The 14910-nt window shown below is 38.4% G+C and overlaps 1 protein-coding gene across 2 annotated transcripts in view; it reads right to left on the bottom strand.

The window, feature by feature from the left end:
• Positions 1 to 3240: 3240 nt before the first annotated feature.
• The window catches only part of RPRD1A (regulation of nuclear pre-mRNA domain containing 1A), a 98616-nt gene continuing 86946 nt past the window's right edge, over positions 3241 to 14910 (bottom strand). For both annotated transcript variants that reach the window (XM_039349299.1, XM_039349298.1), the window contains one exon: positions 3241 to 3753. In XM_039349299.1, the coding sequence (XP_039205233.1) occupies positions 3604 to 3753 (150 nt within the window). In that variant the 3' untranslated portion in view covers positions 3241 to 3603. The remainder of the gene's footprint in view (positions 3754 to 14910) is intronic.

Genomic DNA, 14910 nt, shown 5'->3' with positions numbered 1-14910 from the left:
AACATATTTAATTTCTTCCACTAAAGAAAATGTATTTCATTATGCTTGACTGGATCATGCCTAAAAATTGCAAACAGCATATGAACACATAAAACAATTACTATATAATGCAGATATGGTAAATATACAATACTTATTGCATGAATGTTTACTATAGAAATAAGCGACAGATCAGGAGACTTAAATGGGCAATAAAATGCCCATTTATGTTATATATTTTACTATGTATGTATGTATGTTTGTATGTATGTATGTATGTATATATTTAAATCATAGTAAAAATTAATGTGTTTAATATATAATAATGTGTTGTCCTAGTAGTATTTAATATATTTCTATTAAACAATGCTACAAGCAAAATCTAAAAATATGCCAGCAAAGGAAAAAATAGTAATATACATTGTAAATATACATAAAAATAATTTCATTTGAGATTGTCCATATAGACATTTGGGCAAACATGTTGAGATATAAGGTATAGAGCATGTACTTTCCAACTCATGAGTTGTCAATAATTATTTTTTTCCATATGAAAAATTTGGAACTATGAAATTCCTTTTTGCAAGTAAATGGAAGCAATTGTTATTTCCCAAAGCAACACAGCTCTGAATCTAGCACACTACGATGATATTTTGCACTCATTTACCTAGAGCATGGATCAGCATCAGAGCCGCATGCAGCTCTTTGAGCCATCACCTATGGCTCCTGAGCCTCCTCCGCCATTTGCAGAGAGAGAGAGAGAGAGAGAGACAGAGAGGCACTTACGCTTCCCTTCTCTTTCTCTCTCTCATGTGGACTTGCCCCCTCACAGAACTCCTGATTGGGAGCTCACCTGCTGCAGCTCAGACATGCCTGCTACACATTCCTTCCTGCAACCACTCCTCATTCCTTCGTCGGGGTGTGCTGGCCCTGGAGAGCCTGCTCGCAGTCAGGCACATAGCCGGTTTGGCTGGCATGCAAGGCCGGGGGGGGGGGAGGAAAAACCACCACACCTCTGCCACCCGCCCCCACTCTCCGGGCAGCTGGCTCCCCTCTGGGATGGGACCCAAGCAGCAGCGGGCCAGGGCCTCTTCAGTACTGGGGGGCTTTTAAGAGGGTGATGCAGCAAGGTAGGAGACCCTCCTCCTGGGGCCCGGCAGCAGCGGCGGCTTCCTTGCCCTCCTCCTCTTCTTCCTCCTGCTGCCCCTTGGCGGCAGTCCCAGCTGGGGTAGTGGCCGGCGCCAGCATCACTCCTGGGCAGCCAAACCAGCCACTCATCTCCCTGGGCCAGGCTGGGCAGCAGTCCCGGCTGGGGCAGCAGCCGACGGGGGCATCACTCCTGGGCTGCTCCCTGGCAACCAAGCCGGCCACACATCTTCCCGGGCCTGTCCTTGGTGCCTCAGGCGCCTTCTGCTGCCTCCTGCCCCCCACGCTTGGCCTTCCCGGGACCTCCATCCATTTTCCCACGCCCATGCCTCTTTTCCTACCACCCAGCCTGGCCCGGCTTGCCCTCCTGCAGGATTTGGCACTGGAAAGGCAGCTGGCAGCCGGGGAGGCCAAGCGGCCCTGGCAAGGGAACTGCTCCCACCCCGTGGCCGGCTGGCCAGGAATCCCATCCAGCTCAGTGGGGAGCTCAGGAGCCGCCTGACCGCTGCAGGAGTGTCCATGTCAGCCATCTCCTGGTGGGCCTGCTAATTGTGGGCTCCTGACCTGCTTCCTCCATGAGTCAGGCACCCAGGCCTCCGTGGAGCCGCCTCTAATTGCGCCCCACGAGGGCCTGACCAAGCCCCGGCCTGACTTGCCTGAATTCTTTCTGAACTGTAAGCTGTCCAGAGTCACTGAAAAGGGCAACCAGACATCTTGAGGGGAGAGGAAAGAGAGGAAAGAGAGAGAGGAAAGAGAGAGAAGGAGAGAGGGAGCGGAAAGTGAAACAGGGAGAGGAAAAAGAAAGAGAGAGGGGGAAGAGAGAGAGAAAGAGGAAAGAGAGGGAGAGGAAAGAGAAAGAGGAAAGAGAGGGGAAAGAGAAAGGGAGAAGAAAGAGAGAGGAAAAAAGACAGAGAAAGAGAGAGAGGAAAGAGAAAGAGGAAAGAGAGAGGGAGAGGAAAGAAAGAGAGGAAAGAAAGAAAAAGGAAAGAAAGATAGGAAAGAGAGAGAGAAAAGAAAAAGAGAGGAAAGAGAAAGAGGGGAGAGGAAAGAGGAAAGAGAAAGAGAGGGAAAGGAAAGAGAAAGAAAGAGGAAAGAAAAAGAAAGGAAAGAGAAGGATAGAGGGAGAGGAAAGAGAGAGGAAAGAGAGGGAGGGGAAGGAAAGAGAGGGAGGGAGAGAGAGAGAGAGAGAGAGACCCTTTTGACATCTAAAATGAAGATAACACTGCATAAATCTGTGAAAGTTGGACCATAAGAAAGGCTGAGCGCCAAAGAATTGAGGCCTTTGAACTATGGTGCTGGAGAAGACTCCTGCGAGTCCCTTGGACTGGTCAGTCCTAGAAGAGATCAAGCATGACTGCTCTTTAGAAGGCCAGATCCTGAAGTTGAAACTCAAATACTTTGGCCGCCTAATGAGAAGGAAGGACTCACTGGAGAAGGGCCTAATGCTGGGAAAGATTGAGGGCAATAGAAGAAGGGGACGACAGAGAATGAGATGGCTGGATGGAGTCACTGAAGCAGTAGGTGTGAACTTAAATGGACTCCAGAAGATGGTAGAGGACAGGAAAACCTGGAGGAACATTGTCCATGGGGTTGCGATGGGTCAGACACAACTTCGCAATTAACAACAACAACAACAAATATATAGGTAAAAAAGGATATATGCAGTGTTATCTTCATTTTAGATATCAAAGGGGTTTTGTGGCTCCCAGTGTTTTGTTTTCGGTGGGAAACGGGTCCAAGTGGTTCTTTGAGTGTTTTGGGTTGCCTACCCCTGACTTAGAATATACCCTACTGAAGATACTACTGGGACTTGCTTCTGAATTAGAATTTCACTAATATTCTAGGGTTTTGTTTTTTTTTAAAAAAATACATATAATCACTCCCAGTTATGGGAAGTGAATGATATTCAAGAAACACTGTCCTAGATGTTTTTTAGGTTTGCCTACTTAGGCATAAATCAGAACAGAAATTTTGTATAAGCATTATATTTGAAAGTGTAAACAATTCAGTTTAAATATTATTAATGGTTTGAAGTACTAAATTGCATAACATTTTTAATTTACTTAAGTAAAATCACTGCTGATTTTTCAATGTTTGTTTTTAATATGATTTGTATTCAACATTTAAAAAAATATTTATTCTTCAAATATTTAGCAATCAAAATATGTTTCTGCTACTGGTATGCACAAATTATGTTTAACAGAATTATATCCATAAAAAGGACCAGAAAAAAAGAGGCTGCTTATTATTGAGGGCAAGATTTAATCAAAAAGAATAGAAAAATTAATTGCAATAATCACTTTTTTAACATAATACATAAATGCTGCCTCTTACATAGTACTTGCTTTATCACTTATTAATCAAATATTAACAAAGCAATATAAATTAGAACATTTCAGTGCTATTCTCTGCAAACATATATAAAAATAATGAGCATTCAACCTAACCAATTCCTCATTCCAGTGAAAGATCTGAGTATCACTCATCACTATAGACATCCCCTGCAAACGGTAGATGCACTTGACTTCCTGTAACATTGGGAAGCCTAGACAGATCAGGGAGGCTCTGGATGCGTGACTTGAGTTCTTTCCGTACCTGGGACACACCTGTTAATTTGCGCTTGTATTCCTATAACACATGAAAAACATTACATAAGTCGATCAACTATTTAATTTTTGCCATTGGGAAACAAAAAAAATGACAAGAGTCCCATTTAATTCATTGAATGTCACTGTAGCCTATACAAGACAGAAATTGAATAGAATAAAATGAGCTATACAATTATACAATAATACGAGCAAAATTATAGATTTAAATTTATGAACCTGGGGCATAAAAATAATGTAATAAATTTTAGATTAGGAATTAAATATAATGTAGAATAACAGAATAGTACATTTACTAGTGTAAACTTATCAACCACCCCATTGGTAAATGCAACAAAAGAAACTCCTGGGACATTATTTTACTAAGATTATAACTATAATAATTCCACATAGGCACAGTAGTAGCAAAACCAGTTCTAAAGTTCTCGCATGAAAATCAGCATAGAAAAATCCCCCTTTTCACCTGGACTTCCCCACTGTTCATTGTTCACCAATTAATTGCGTTCATTTTGTTTTGGGAACAATCTCAGTGCCTCAAATTTTCTCAGTGTTTGATCTTGGGGTTTTGGGACTGTCCCAGGATCCATCAGCTCAGCTCATTCCTTAATTTCCTCCCAAGCTTCCCTTATATTCCAATATTTTCCCTCCCCCCTCCCTTTCCCTGTTGTCTGGTTGTGAGCAGGAGTGGGTAGTGAGTCAGCCATGACATGCTGATCCTTCAGAAGAAAGATAATCCTACAAAAAACAAACATATAGAATCTTAAATTACATTTTTTCCTTTTCCCCTATATCCTATCTAGGCCAGTTTGGATACTTAACATGTAACCTGTGGATAAGTCTAGGTGCCCGAACATCCCCTACTGACACACATTCTACATCTGCCGGCGAGAATCCTTCCATAATATTAAATATTGCAACTTCCCTTTATAATACCAGGAGTCAAGGATTTCCTTGATCTCAAAATGTTTCTCTCATGGGGGAGGGGAGGAGGCTTAGTAGCTGGTTTTAATGGTGAACAATGAAAGGGTTTCAATAAACTGCAGTGAAACACTGGGTGAATGTGCCTGAGATTTTTTGGCAGTTTGAACTCCACTGTTACCAGATTCACAATCCAGATAATAGGTAAAGGGCCTGTGTACTTGGGTCCCAACCTTTTGCAGGGCTGCCTCAGATGTAGGAACTTTGTGGATAGATATACTTTGTCTCCTATGCTAAACTCTTTCTGGGGCACTCTCTTCTTATCTGCTTATCTGTTTTGCACTTCCCTTGCTTTTTCTAACGCCTTGTGCTCTATGACCCAGGTGGCTTTCAAAGTGTCTATCCACTCAGTCAATGAGGCTGATGAGGGGATCTCTTGAGTAAGTTCTGGCAAAGGCATTCTCCCTTTGTTTTCAACAGGTTGATGATTGGTAGGGCTACCTGGGCAAATGTGGGGATGAATTGATGGTAGAAGTTTGCAAACCTGAGAAAAATCTGCAATTGCCTCCTTGTTCAGTATCACCTAAACTTTACCAGGGTCCACCACCACTTTCTCTTTCAAAATCCAATTCCCCAGGTAGTCTAGGCTGGTCTTGTGAAAGTCACACTTGGACAGCTTTGCATAAAGTTGAGTCTTCCATAGTTTCTTGAGCACCGTTCTTACCAGTTTCACATGCTCCTTCCTGGTCTTGATATAGATTAATATATTGTCCAGGACCAAGACCCCTTTGTACAGGTGCTTATGTAAGAAATTTATCAATTGCATTAATATCGCAGGTGCTCCTTGAATCCTAATAACATCATGCAGAACTGATAACAGCCCAGGGGCCAATTAAACACTGTCTTCCATTTGTCCTCTTTCTTAATTCTCACTTGGTAATATGCCTCCCTCAAGTCCAACCTCGTGAAAATTCTCCCTTGGCAAAGTGCCCTAGCATATCCTTCATTAATGGGAGGGGGTACATATTTTCTATGCAAATACAATTCAGCCCCTATAGTCCACACATAGTCTAAGAGACTCATCCTTCTTTTCCTTGAAGAGCACAGGGGCCGCCATTCTTTACTTTGTCAGCTGGATAAAACCTCTAGCTAGATTTTTGTCTAACCATGCACGGAGCTTCCCCATTTCCCTGGGTATTATTAAGTATATCTTTGGCTTAGCCCCCTGCAAAATTTAGCCCCCTGCAAAATCTCAATTGCACAATCTGTAGGTAGATGGGGTGGGAGTATGTCTGATTCCTTCTCACTAAAGCCCTCGGCTAAGTTGCAGCATTCCTTTGCAATCAATGGCTCTAAACCATCACTTCCCTCCAGTGTATTAGTGGGTGCGTGGTCGGCTGCTTTTCTCCACATCTGCCAATTATTTTGTCCTAGTCATGGAGGGGTTCCATTTTTGTCAACCATGCTAGCTTTAGGACCATTGCTTCCGTCACCCCAGGGGCTATAATAAATCTAATAGTCTCTACATAGATTCCAGCCTTGATCTTGACAGGCACACTGCCTGTTTTTGAACCATCCAATTGGGAAAATGCCATAGCCTGTCTTAATTTCCTCAGTTTCATCCCCAATTTCTCTTCCACTTGGGGGCTAATCAAGCATCTGGTGACCCCAAATCCAATAGGGCAATAAGGATCCCTTTTACTCCCAAAGTAAAACAAATTCATTTTATTTTGGGAACAATTTCATTGCCTCAAAGTTTTCTCAACATTTGACTTTATGGGGACTGTCCCAGGCTCCATCAGCTCAGTTGCATTCCTCAATTCCTTCCTAAGCTTCCCTTGCATTCCAATATTTTCCCTCCCCCCTCCCTATTTTTGTTGTCTGGTTGTGAACATGTATGCATAACAACAAAGAATCACTATAGTGCTAAAATTCATGGGAAAATTGTGGTTGATATTATATCTAGAGATAAAATGGTTATGTAAGAAAGAATAATATATAAGCAGTTATTATGGTTTCAGAAATAAAAGTTGGAATTGGGACTATTTATCTATATTGTTAAAATGATTCTGGCAGCCAATAATAAAAATAAGTGAGAAATAACCAATTGATATATTGACATGGACTAGCAACTAAATGGCAGCTGCAGTTGTAATGTTGCCAAATGGAAAACATCTAAATGTTTGAGGAAAAAAATATTGTGTATTGTGCAAACTATTGTACATAATTCAGCTACAATATTTAACTATATAGAATCAGACTTGTCTGATAATAACAATTTGAGATAGAAGGAATCACTGCAATGAGGGTGTTTGATAATGATTGGGAATAGTAATTTCTGGCAAACATCAGTATTGATGTACAACATAACATGTTCCAGTGTTTCAATAGTTCCTCCATCACATATGCACAATCCCCGCTCAAAAGGGATTTTTTCAATATTTCTCCTTAATAACTGCTGTTGGATAGGCACTGAATATAGCCAAAGTCAAAGCCCTTTTAAATTTAGGTGTTATGCAATTAGTTGGTTAAAAACATGCAGAGTGGCTCAGAAGATGTTTCTGGATAAGAGTGAGAAATCTGATTGAGTTTCTAAGTCAATGGGAAATTGCTTAAGATTGGCTAAAGAGACAGGAAACTCTCAGTCATAATTAAAGGGGCCAAGCTGACAGGAAAAAAAGAAGCTTAAGCCAGTATGAAAATGTGAATCCAAATGGAAGTTTCTGTTTTGAATAGGCCAGTTATGTCGTCAGAATTCCAATCCTAATATACCCAATTTCCCAATTGCTGAAAGGCAGCAGAAGAGGGGGGGGGGAAATCTAGAAAGGATATGTGTATTATAGTCTTCTGTTAAATACTTTGCTTCAGGTCACCTAGAGATTTAAATTTATTACCAATTTATCTCAGAAAACAGAGCAGCTTCCAGTTTTTACCAATATGCAGGGCTTTTTTTGGTCATAGAACGCCCAGAACGGAGTTCCAGCACCTTGTTTGAATGGAACCTTGTAAGATAGGCAAGGCGGGTTGTATAACATGTGTGCGTTCCGGTACCTTTTTTTTTTTTTTTTTACAAAAAAAAAGCACTGCAAATATGGATTGCTATACTTTGCAGTTTTGTTAGGAAAGGCTTAGCTTCTGAATCAGTCTAAATTTATAAAAGCCTCCTTGGTCACCTCTACTACTTGAACAATTTCAAGGATCTATTTTAGATGTATGAAATTTATCATTAAAAACAAACAAACAAATAAAAAATTGTTTATCAAATTCCACATTTGTCTATTTTCAAACCAGGAGTGACGGTTCATTAAAAGAAACCTAAAAGACACAACATGCTTAAAGAATTTCAAGATTTTGAAAAAATTTTCAAGATGCCTGAAAGGCTGATAGATCTACCTGAGGAGTTGACCATGGATGGGAATGTGGGATCACACAGCATGGGAAGATCTTAAAGATTTCATCCATCCCACCTGGCTATTGGTACAATTTCAAGTGAAAAATCTGATTTCTGTTGAGTGAATAGAACTGAATGAGTGGTACACTAATGCCTTTAAAACAAGTAGATGCCAAAGAGGAAGAAGAGGAGCCTATTAACATAAAATAGGAAAAAAATGTGGTTCTGTACAGGCATCTCTTAATATGAAGAGGTACAAAAATGAATGGCTCCTTGAATCCTGAAAGACCGGATGCTAGTACTGAGACCTGCTGTTTCAGTGAGACCAGCTACATCTTTATAAACTTTTATAGCTTATAAGAAAGGTATATTTTATGAAAAATAGATCACCAGATCTCCCAAATGAGGCAGATGGTCCCATCATTCTGATTGTATTTGATAGAATTGTCCTCTAGAACACGGGTGTTAAACTTGATCATGTCATGTGATGAATCTTGATGTTTTTTGCCTTTGTGTAAATGGGGTGGGTGTGTCCTGTATGCGACGCATCCGACCCGAGGGCCACCAGTTTGACACCTCTGCTCTAGAAAGAATTAATCACTGAGACCCTCACTGGATAAATGGATGGCTAAGTTAAAGCATCTTTGAGGTCAAGAGCCTCCTTGACTAAGGAGAGAAGTGAGTGAGAATTTATTTTAAGTTTTAAAAATTAACAAATTAAATTGTTTGCAATTTATTTTCTCTCCTGTTTCTAAAAATCTAGAAGAGAGCCACCGAATGAGTTAGTACTAGAAGAACCAATACATAGTATTTGAGGATATGCCTCTCCATCTTTTTTCCAGTGACAAAATGAAGAACCTGTCAGAATCCAATTATATTTCATCTTTAATTATCAAATATAGAAACTCCCAATTCTGCCATCTCTGGATTCTGCCATAAGAGGGAGAGAAGGGGGAGAACAAAGGGGCTTTATGGCCCTCACTTCCTTCAGTACACTTCAAAGGGCTGAATGTTGAATGTGTGTTTATTGTAACCTCGAAGTGTTAGCATACCAAAGGAGAGTATTTGCCTTTCATGTAGTTATCTGAAGTCTCCATCCAGACGGAAGAAAGAAGAAAAGGGGTGGAATTGTGATACTTGAAACTATCACTGGAAGGGGGGTTGATTGGGTGGGACTACTGGGGAACCCCTTAAAACCTTGAATGGAAGAGCTTGAACCCCAAGTCCTGTCTAGCATGCCTGCAACCACTTCTCTTAATAAAGGATTCCTGTTGGAAGAATTGTTCCAAGAGTTCTGTCTTCTTAAGATGCAAAGTGAAGCAGTAGTATGTTTTCTTCTAAGGTCAAGACAAAAATCTGCAATTTGGGTGATTTTTTTCCCCAAACACCTGCAATAATTATTTTGAGCCTGGAACATTTTTCAAATATCTAACTTGTAATTTTATCACAAATAAATTTGAACTATCTGCAGCTAGCTTAAATGCCAAAAGCTTAAGAGATTTATAGATCAGCCTAGGATATATTGCAGATATCTGAAACAACTTACATCCAAATGCCTAAGAGAAGACTAGGATGAAATATCAGAGTAGTAAATTAAACAGACAAGATTAGCATCAGGATGAGGTCTTAATAAGCGTTTGCACTATTTTCATCTTTCTGAAGATAAGCATATGAAAATACAATGAAGACAAAGTCAATAGGGATGGTGAGAGCTATCTAATATATATTTGACTGGCTGGATCCCAAACAAAGATCATGAATATGTGCTCAATATAATGATCTCAAAAATAAGTTTGCTCCCTTAGGGCCAAGATCTTCCATAAATACTTTGTTTCCAGGATATCATTTCCTTTGCTATTACAGAAAATGAGAGTTGTGAATAGTAAAATTTCACTTCAAGGTGGAGAGAATTTGCACATTAAAAGTTACCATAAGTATATATGTCCACATAGAAGTTACTTGATTGAAAAAGTTTGTTGTTTTGGGAAGCTCAATCATTAAAGACACAGTGAATTAGCCACATGGTACAAAAAACTTCATTTTACATGCAGACACATAATTAAAGAGATCAGCAATCTTGGTGAAAATTGCCATTATTGATGTATAGAAATGCAGCTAAAGTTGCTTGGTATAGAAGCAATCAAGACTGTAAAAATATATTTCTCTGGAATGCTGCCAATTTGAGAAGGACTAATTAAAGAATCATAGTTTATCATGAGAAAGTGGTGTAGGTGGTTAGATTTGTTAGATTAAAAGCATTTTGGAAAAAGATAGTATAAAAATGATAAATTCTCTCTTTGAGTTTGAATGGATCCAGATCTAGTTTATTACATTAAAATGGTGTCAGAATAATTTTTACATGCCATATATTCTGGCGTATAAGGCGACCCGACGTATAAGACGACCCCCATCTTTGGCGCCGAGTTGCATGTCTAGAAAGTTATCTTATACGCCGGAAACTACCGTTATTTCCAGCGTATAAGACGACTCAGTGTATAAGACGACCCCCGACTTCGGCGCCGATTTTAATGCTTACAAAAGTCGTCTTATATGCCGGAAAGTACAGTAGATCCTTGAAAAGCCAGTATATAGAGTCCACATTGTGGAATAATCTACCATTAACACTGAAGCAAGCTATCTCTTTAATACAATTTGCAAGGTCTAGAAAAATATTAATTTTGTTTTTAAACTAAAATGTTTCTATCGTATTTCTAATGTTTTTATTCCTTTGTACATGCCAGGAACTTTTAAGAGAATGGATCACATATAATATTCCAAATTAAATAAAAATGAATATAAAAAAAGCAGCACTAGGACATGAAGATGTACATATTTTCAATAATTCAAATAGGAAATAAAACTGTTGCCATCATAATTGAATATGACAGCCAATCAAAGATGGCAAAGAGCTGAGGAAAAATATATATAATGAACTGGCAAGAGTAGCTGACGAACTCAGGATCCAAAAAGATCTTGACAAACTTGAACAATGGGCCCTATCGAACAAAATAAGTTTCAATGTGGAGAAAAGCAAAGTTTTACATTTAGGCAGGAAAAATCAAAGGTACAAATACAGATTGGGCAAGACCTGGCTTAAAAACAGTAACAGTGAGAGCTCCCTGAGTCCTAGTGGATGATCACTTGACTATGAGTCAGCAGTGTGCAGCAGCAGTCAAAAAAAGTAATAAAATCCTGGGTTATATAAACAGGCATAGAATCAAGATTACACAAAGTATTATTACTGCTTTATAAAACCCTAGTAAGACCACACCTGGAACACTGCAGTCAATTTTGGTCACCATATCACAAAAAAGATGTTGAGAGTTTGGAAAAAATTCAGAGAAGAGCAACTAAGATGATCAAAGGCCTGGAGACTAAAACATATGAAGAATGGCTGCAAGACTTGGGTCTGGCTAATCTAATGAAAAGAAGAAATAGGGGAGACATGATAGCAGTATTACAGTATTTGAGGGACTGCTACAAAGAAGAGGGGGTCACGTTATTTATCAAAGCATCAGAAGGCAAGATAAGAAACAATGGTTGGAAACTGATCAAAGAGAGAAGCAACATGGAATTAAGGAGAAACTTCCTGACAGTGAGGACAATTAACCAGTGGAACAGCTTGCCTCCAGAAACCGTGGGAGCTCCATCACTGGAGATTTTTAAGAAGAGGTTAGATACTCATTTGTCTGAGATGGTATAGGTTCTCCTGCTTGAGTAGGGGGCTGGACTAGAAGACCTCCAAAGTCCCTTCCAGCTCTATTCTATTCTAAGACATCTTGAAAGGGATATAAGGATGGGGCGGAAGTCCCCCTCCTTCACTTTCAGAGGTATTTTGCTCTTTGGGGATCTTTTCCAGGAAATTAAGTGTAGGATAGAAAAGGGAAAAATCAGATTCCTCACCCAGTTTCAAGCACGCTGTTTACTGTAGTGCTGGTTAGTTCTTTTGGACTCCAATTGCAAGTAGCTTCGGCTGATCGATGAAATAAATCCTTTCTCCTGTTTTAGGAGGGTTAGAAGGCTTTTCCCAAGACGAACGGAATGACCGCTGTCATTCCAGAGTCGCCGGGGCACCCTTCTTTCTTCACTGCCTTTCAAAGACGGAACTTAAAAAAGTAAGAAAACATGATTTAATCCTAGTGGGAAAAAATTTACAAGAAATGGAAAAAACAACTCATCCCTTAAGACTACAAAATAAATCTGAGGACAAAAAAACAGACTGGATAAAATGGAATGTAGAGATGTTGAACACATCAGAGAGAAAGGAAGTGATGAGAGAAACAAAGAAGGAGAAAAAAGGATTTCCAAGAAACATGGAAAGACAAAAGCCTCACATAAAGACACTTTATTCGATTTACTTCTTATACCTACAGCAACAGTCATGAATATATGGAAAAACTTTTTGATTCAGCAAAACACATTGATCAAAAAAGATACTGATCACATGGGAAAATATCTCAATTGGATTATAAATCTGTAATTTTGATGGGAGATTGGAATGGAGTTTTGGATTCAATGACAGATAAAAAGAGTTCTTCTAAAACTTTTACTCAAACTAAATTACCCAAAACTTTCTTTGATTTGAAAGAAGAGTTGGAACTTATTGACATTTGGCAAGAAAGGAATATAAGTGATAGAGACTTTACTTTTTATTCGAACAGACACCAATCATTTTCAAGGATTGATTTTTTTTTATTACTAATGATTTTCTTTCTAGGGTTAAGAAGGTAAAAAATTTTCCTAGGACGTTGTCTGACCATAGTCTGGTGGGGATGGAGTTACATTTGGAAGTTGGGAATAGAAGATCCTGGAGACTGAATGAGAATTTGTTTACTCGGGAAGAGTCTGTACAAAAATGTAAAGAGTATTTGAAGGAGTTTTTTGCTTTAAATATGAATAAGGGTACTTCGATGCCCATGGTCTGGGATGCCAGTAAGGCGTACAAGAGGGGAATTTTGATTCATTTAAATAAAGTTTCTAGGGGTAAAATGTTACAAAGACGTAGAGAAATAGAAGAAGAGATTAAATTAAAAGAAGAAGCTCTTGCTCTTAATCCAACCGATAATAAGTTAAAGGTTTCTATAAAAATGCTTAGGGAATAATTTAATATGTTGATGGCAGATCAGGTGGCTACCAATCTGCGTTATATGAGACATAATACTTTTTGTAATGCGAATAAGCCTGGGAGGTGGTTGGCTTATCAATTACGAAAGAAACAGAAGGCTAGGATTATAAAGAAAGTAAAATATAAAAGGTACTGAGGTTTTTCAGCATAATTTGATTAAAAAGAGTTTTTTAGACTTTTATACAAAATTATATTCAAGTGATAATATAAAGGGAATGGATATAGATAAATATTTACAATCAGTACACTTCCCTAAACTTTCTGAGGAACAACAAAATGTGATGAATTGTTTAATTACTGTGGAGGAAATTGGTTTAGCCATTAAGCAGTTAAAGGTGGGAAAGTCTCCAGGAACAGATGGATTGACGTCAATGTATTATAAAATTTTATCTGAAGAAATGATGGAGCCTTTAAAGGAGCTGTTTAATAGTATTTTGTTGGGAGCTCAAGTCCCCCCTTCCTGGAAAAGAGCGTTTATATCATTGATCCCGAAGGAGGATCAAGATCTTACAGAGCCTAAGAATTATAGGCCAATATCTTTGTTAAATGTAGATTATAAGATTTTCTCTAAAATTTTGGCAAACAGACTAATGCAGGTTATGAAGGATTTGATTCATAGTGATCAATCAGGATTTATAATAGGGCGATATATGAAATACAATGTAAGACAAATTATTAATTTAATTGAGTATTTAGATAAGAACAATCATATTCCTGTGGCTTTTATATTTTTGGATGCTGAGAAAGCTTTTGATCAATTAGATTGGCAATTTTTATTCTCATTGGTAGAGAAAATGAATTTTGGGGACAAGTTTTTATATGCACTTAAAGCTATATATCAGCAACAATCTGCTCAAATTGTTGCTAATGGGGGACTGACTGAGTCTTTTAATATTGAAAAGGGAACAAGACAAGGATGTCCATTATCTCCATTGTTATTTGTTTTAACAATGGAGATTTTGTTGATTCAGATTGAATCAACGGTACTCAAGGGTATAAAGATAAAAAAGAATGAGTATAAATTGCGGGCTTTTGCAGATGATTTGGTTTTAATTTTGGAACAACCGACTCAAGCGGTTGATTGTTTATTAGAACTTATAATACAGTATGGGAAAGTTTCTGGTTTTAAAGTTAATAATCACAAGACTAAAATATTATCTAAGAATATGTCAACTAAGGATAAGGAAATTTTAGTTAAATCTACAGGTTTTCAGATGGTGAAAAAGGTTAAATATTTGGGAGTATATTTAACGGCTTCAAATGGAAAATTGTATAAGAATAATTATGAATTATTATGGGCAAAAGTACAAAAAGATTTAAATGACTGGAAAAAATTGCAATTGTCATTGTTGGGGAGCTGTAAAAATGAATGTTCTACCAAAGTTTCTTTTCTTGTTTCAGATGATACCTATTTTAAAAAAAGATGTAAATTTGGAGGAATGGCAGAAGAGTATCAATAAATTCATTTGGGCTGGGAAGAAACCAAGGGTTAAGTTTAAGATTTTGCAAGATGCCCGAGAAAGAGGAGGACTTAAAGCACCTAATTTGAAAATATATTATGATGCAGCCACTTTAACTTGGATAAGTGATTGGCTTAATTTAACAAATAAGGATATTCTTTCTCTTGAAGGGTAGGACTTAATGTATGGTTGGTACGCATATTTAATTTTTAACAAGAAAGTTGATCGGGCTTTTAAATCACATATTTTGAGGAATGCTTTACTTTGAGTTTGGAAAAAGTATTA

The sequence above is a fragment of the Crotalus tigris genome, unplaced genomic scaffold (assembly GCF_016545835.1).
Source record: "Crotalus tigris isolate CLP2741 ecotype Arizona unplaced genomic scaffold, ASM1654583v1 scf7180000018256.244077, whole genome shotgun sequence".
Lineage (NCBI taxonomy): Eukaryota > Metazoa > Chordata > Lepidosauria > Squamata > Viperidae > Crotalus > Crotalus tigris.
The sequence above is the reverse complement of the archived record's forward strand: the minus strand, read 5'-3'. Positions and strand labels throughout refer to the sequence as shown.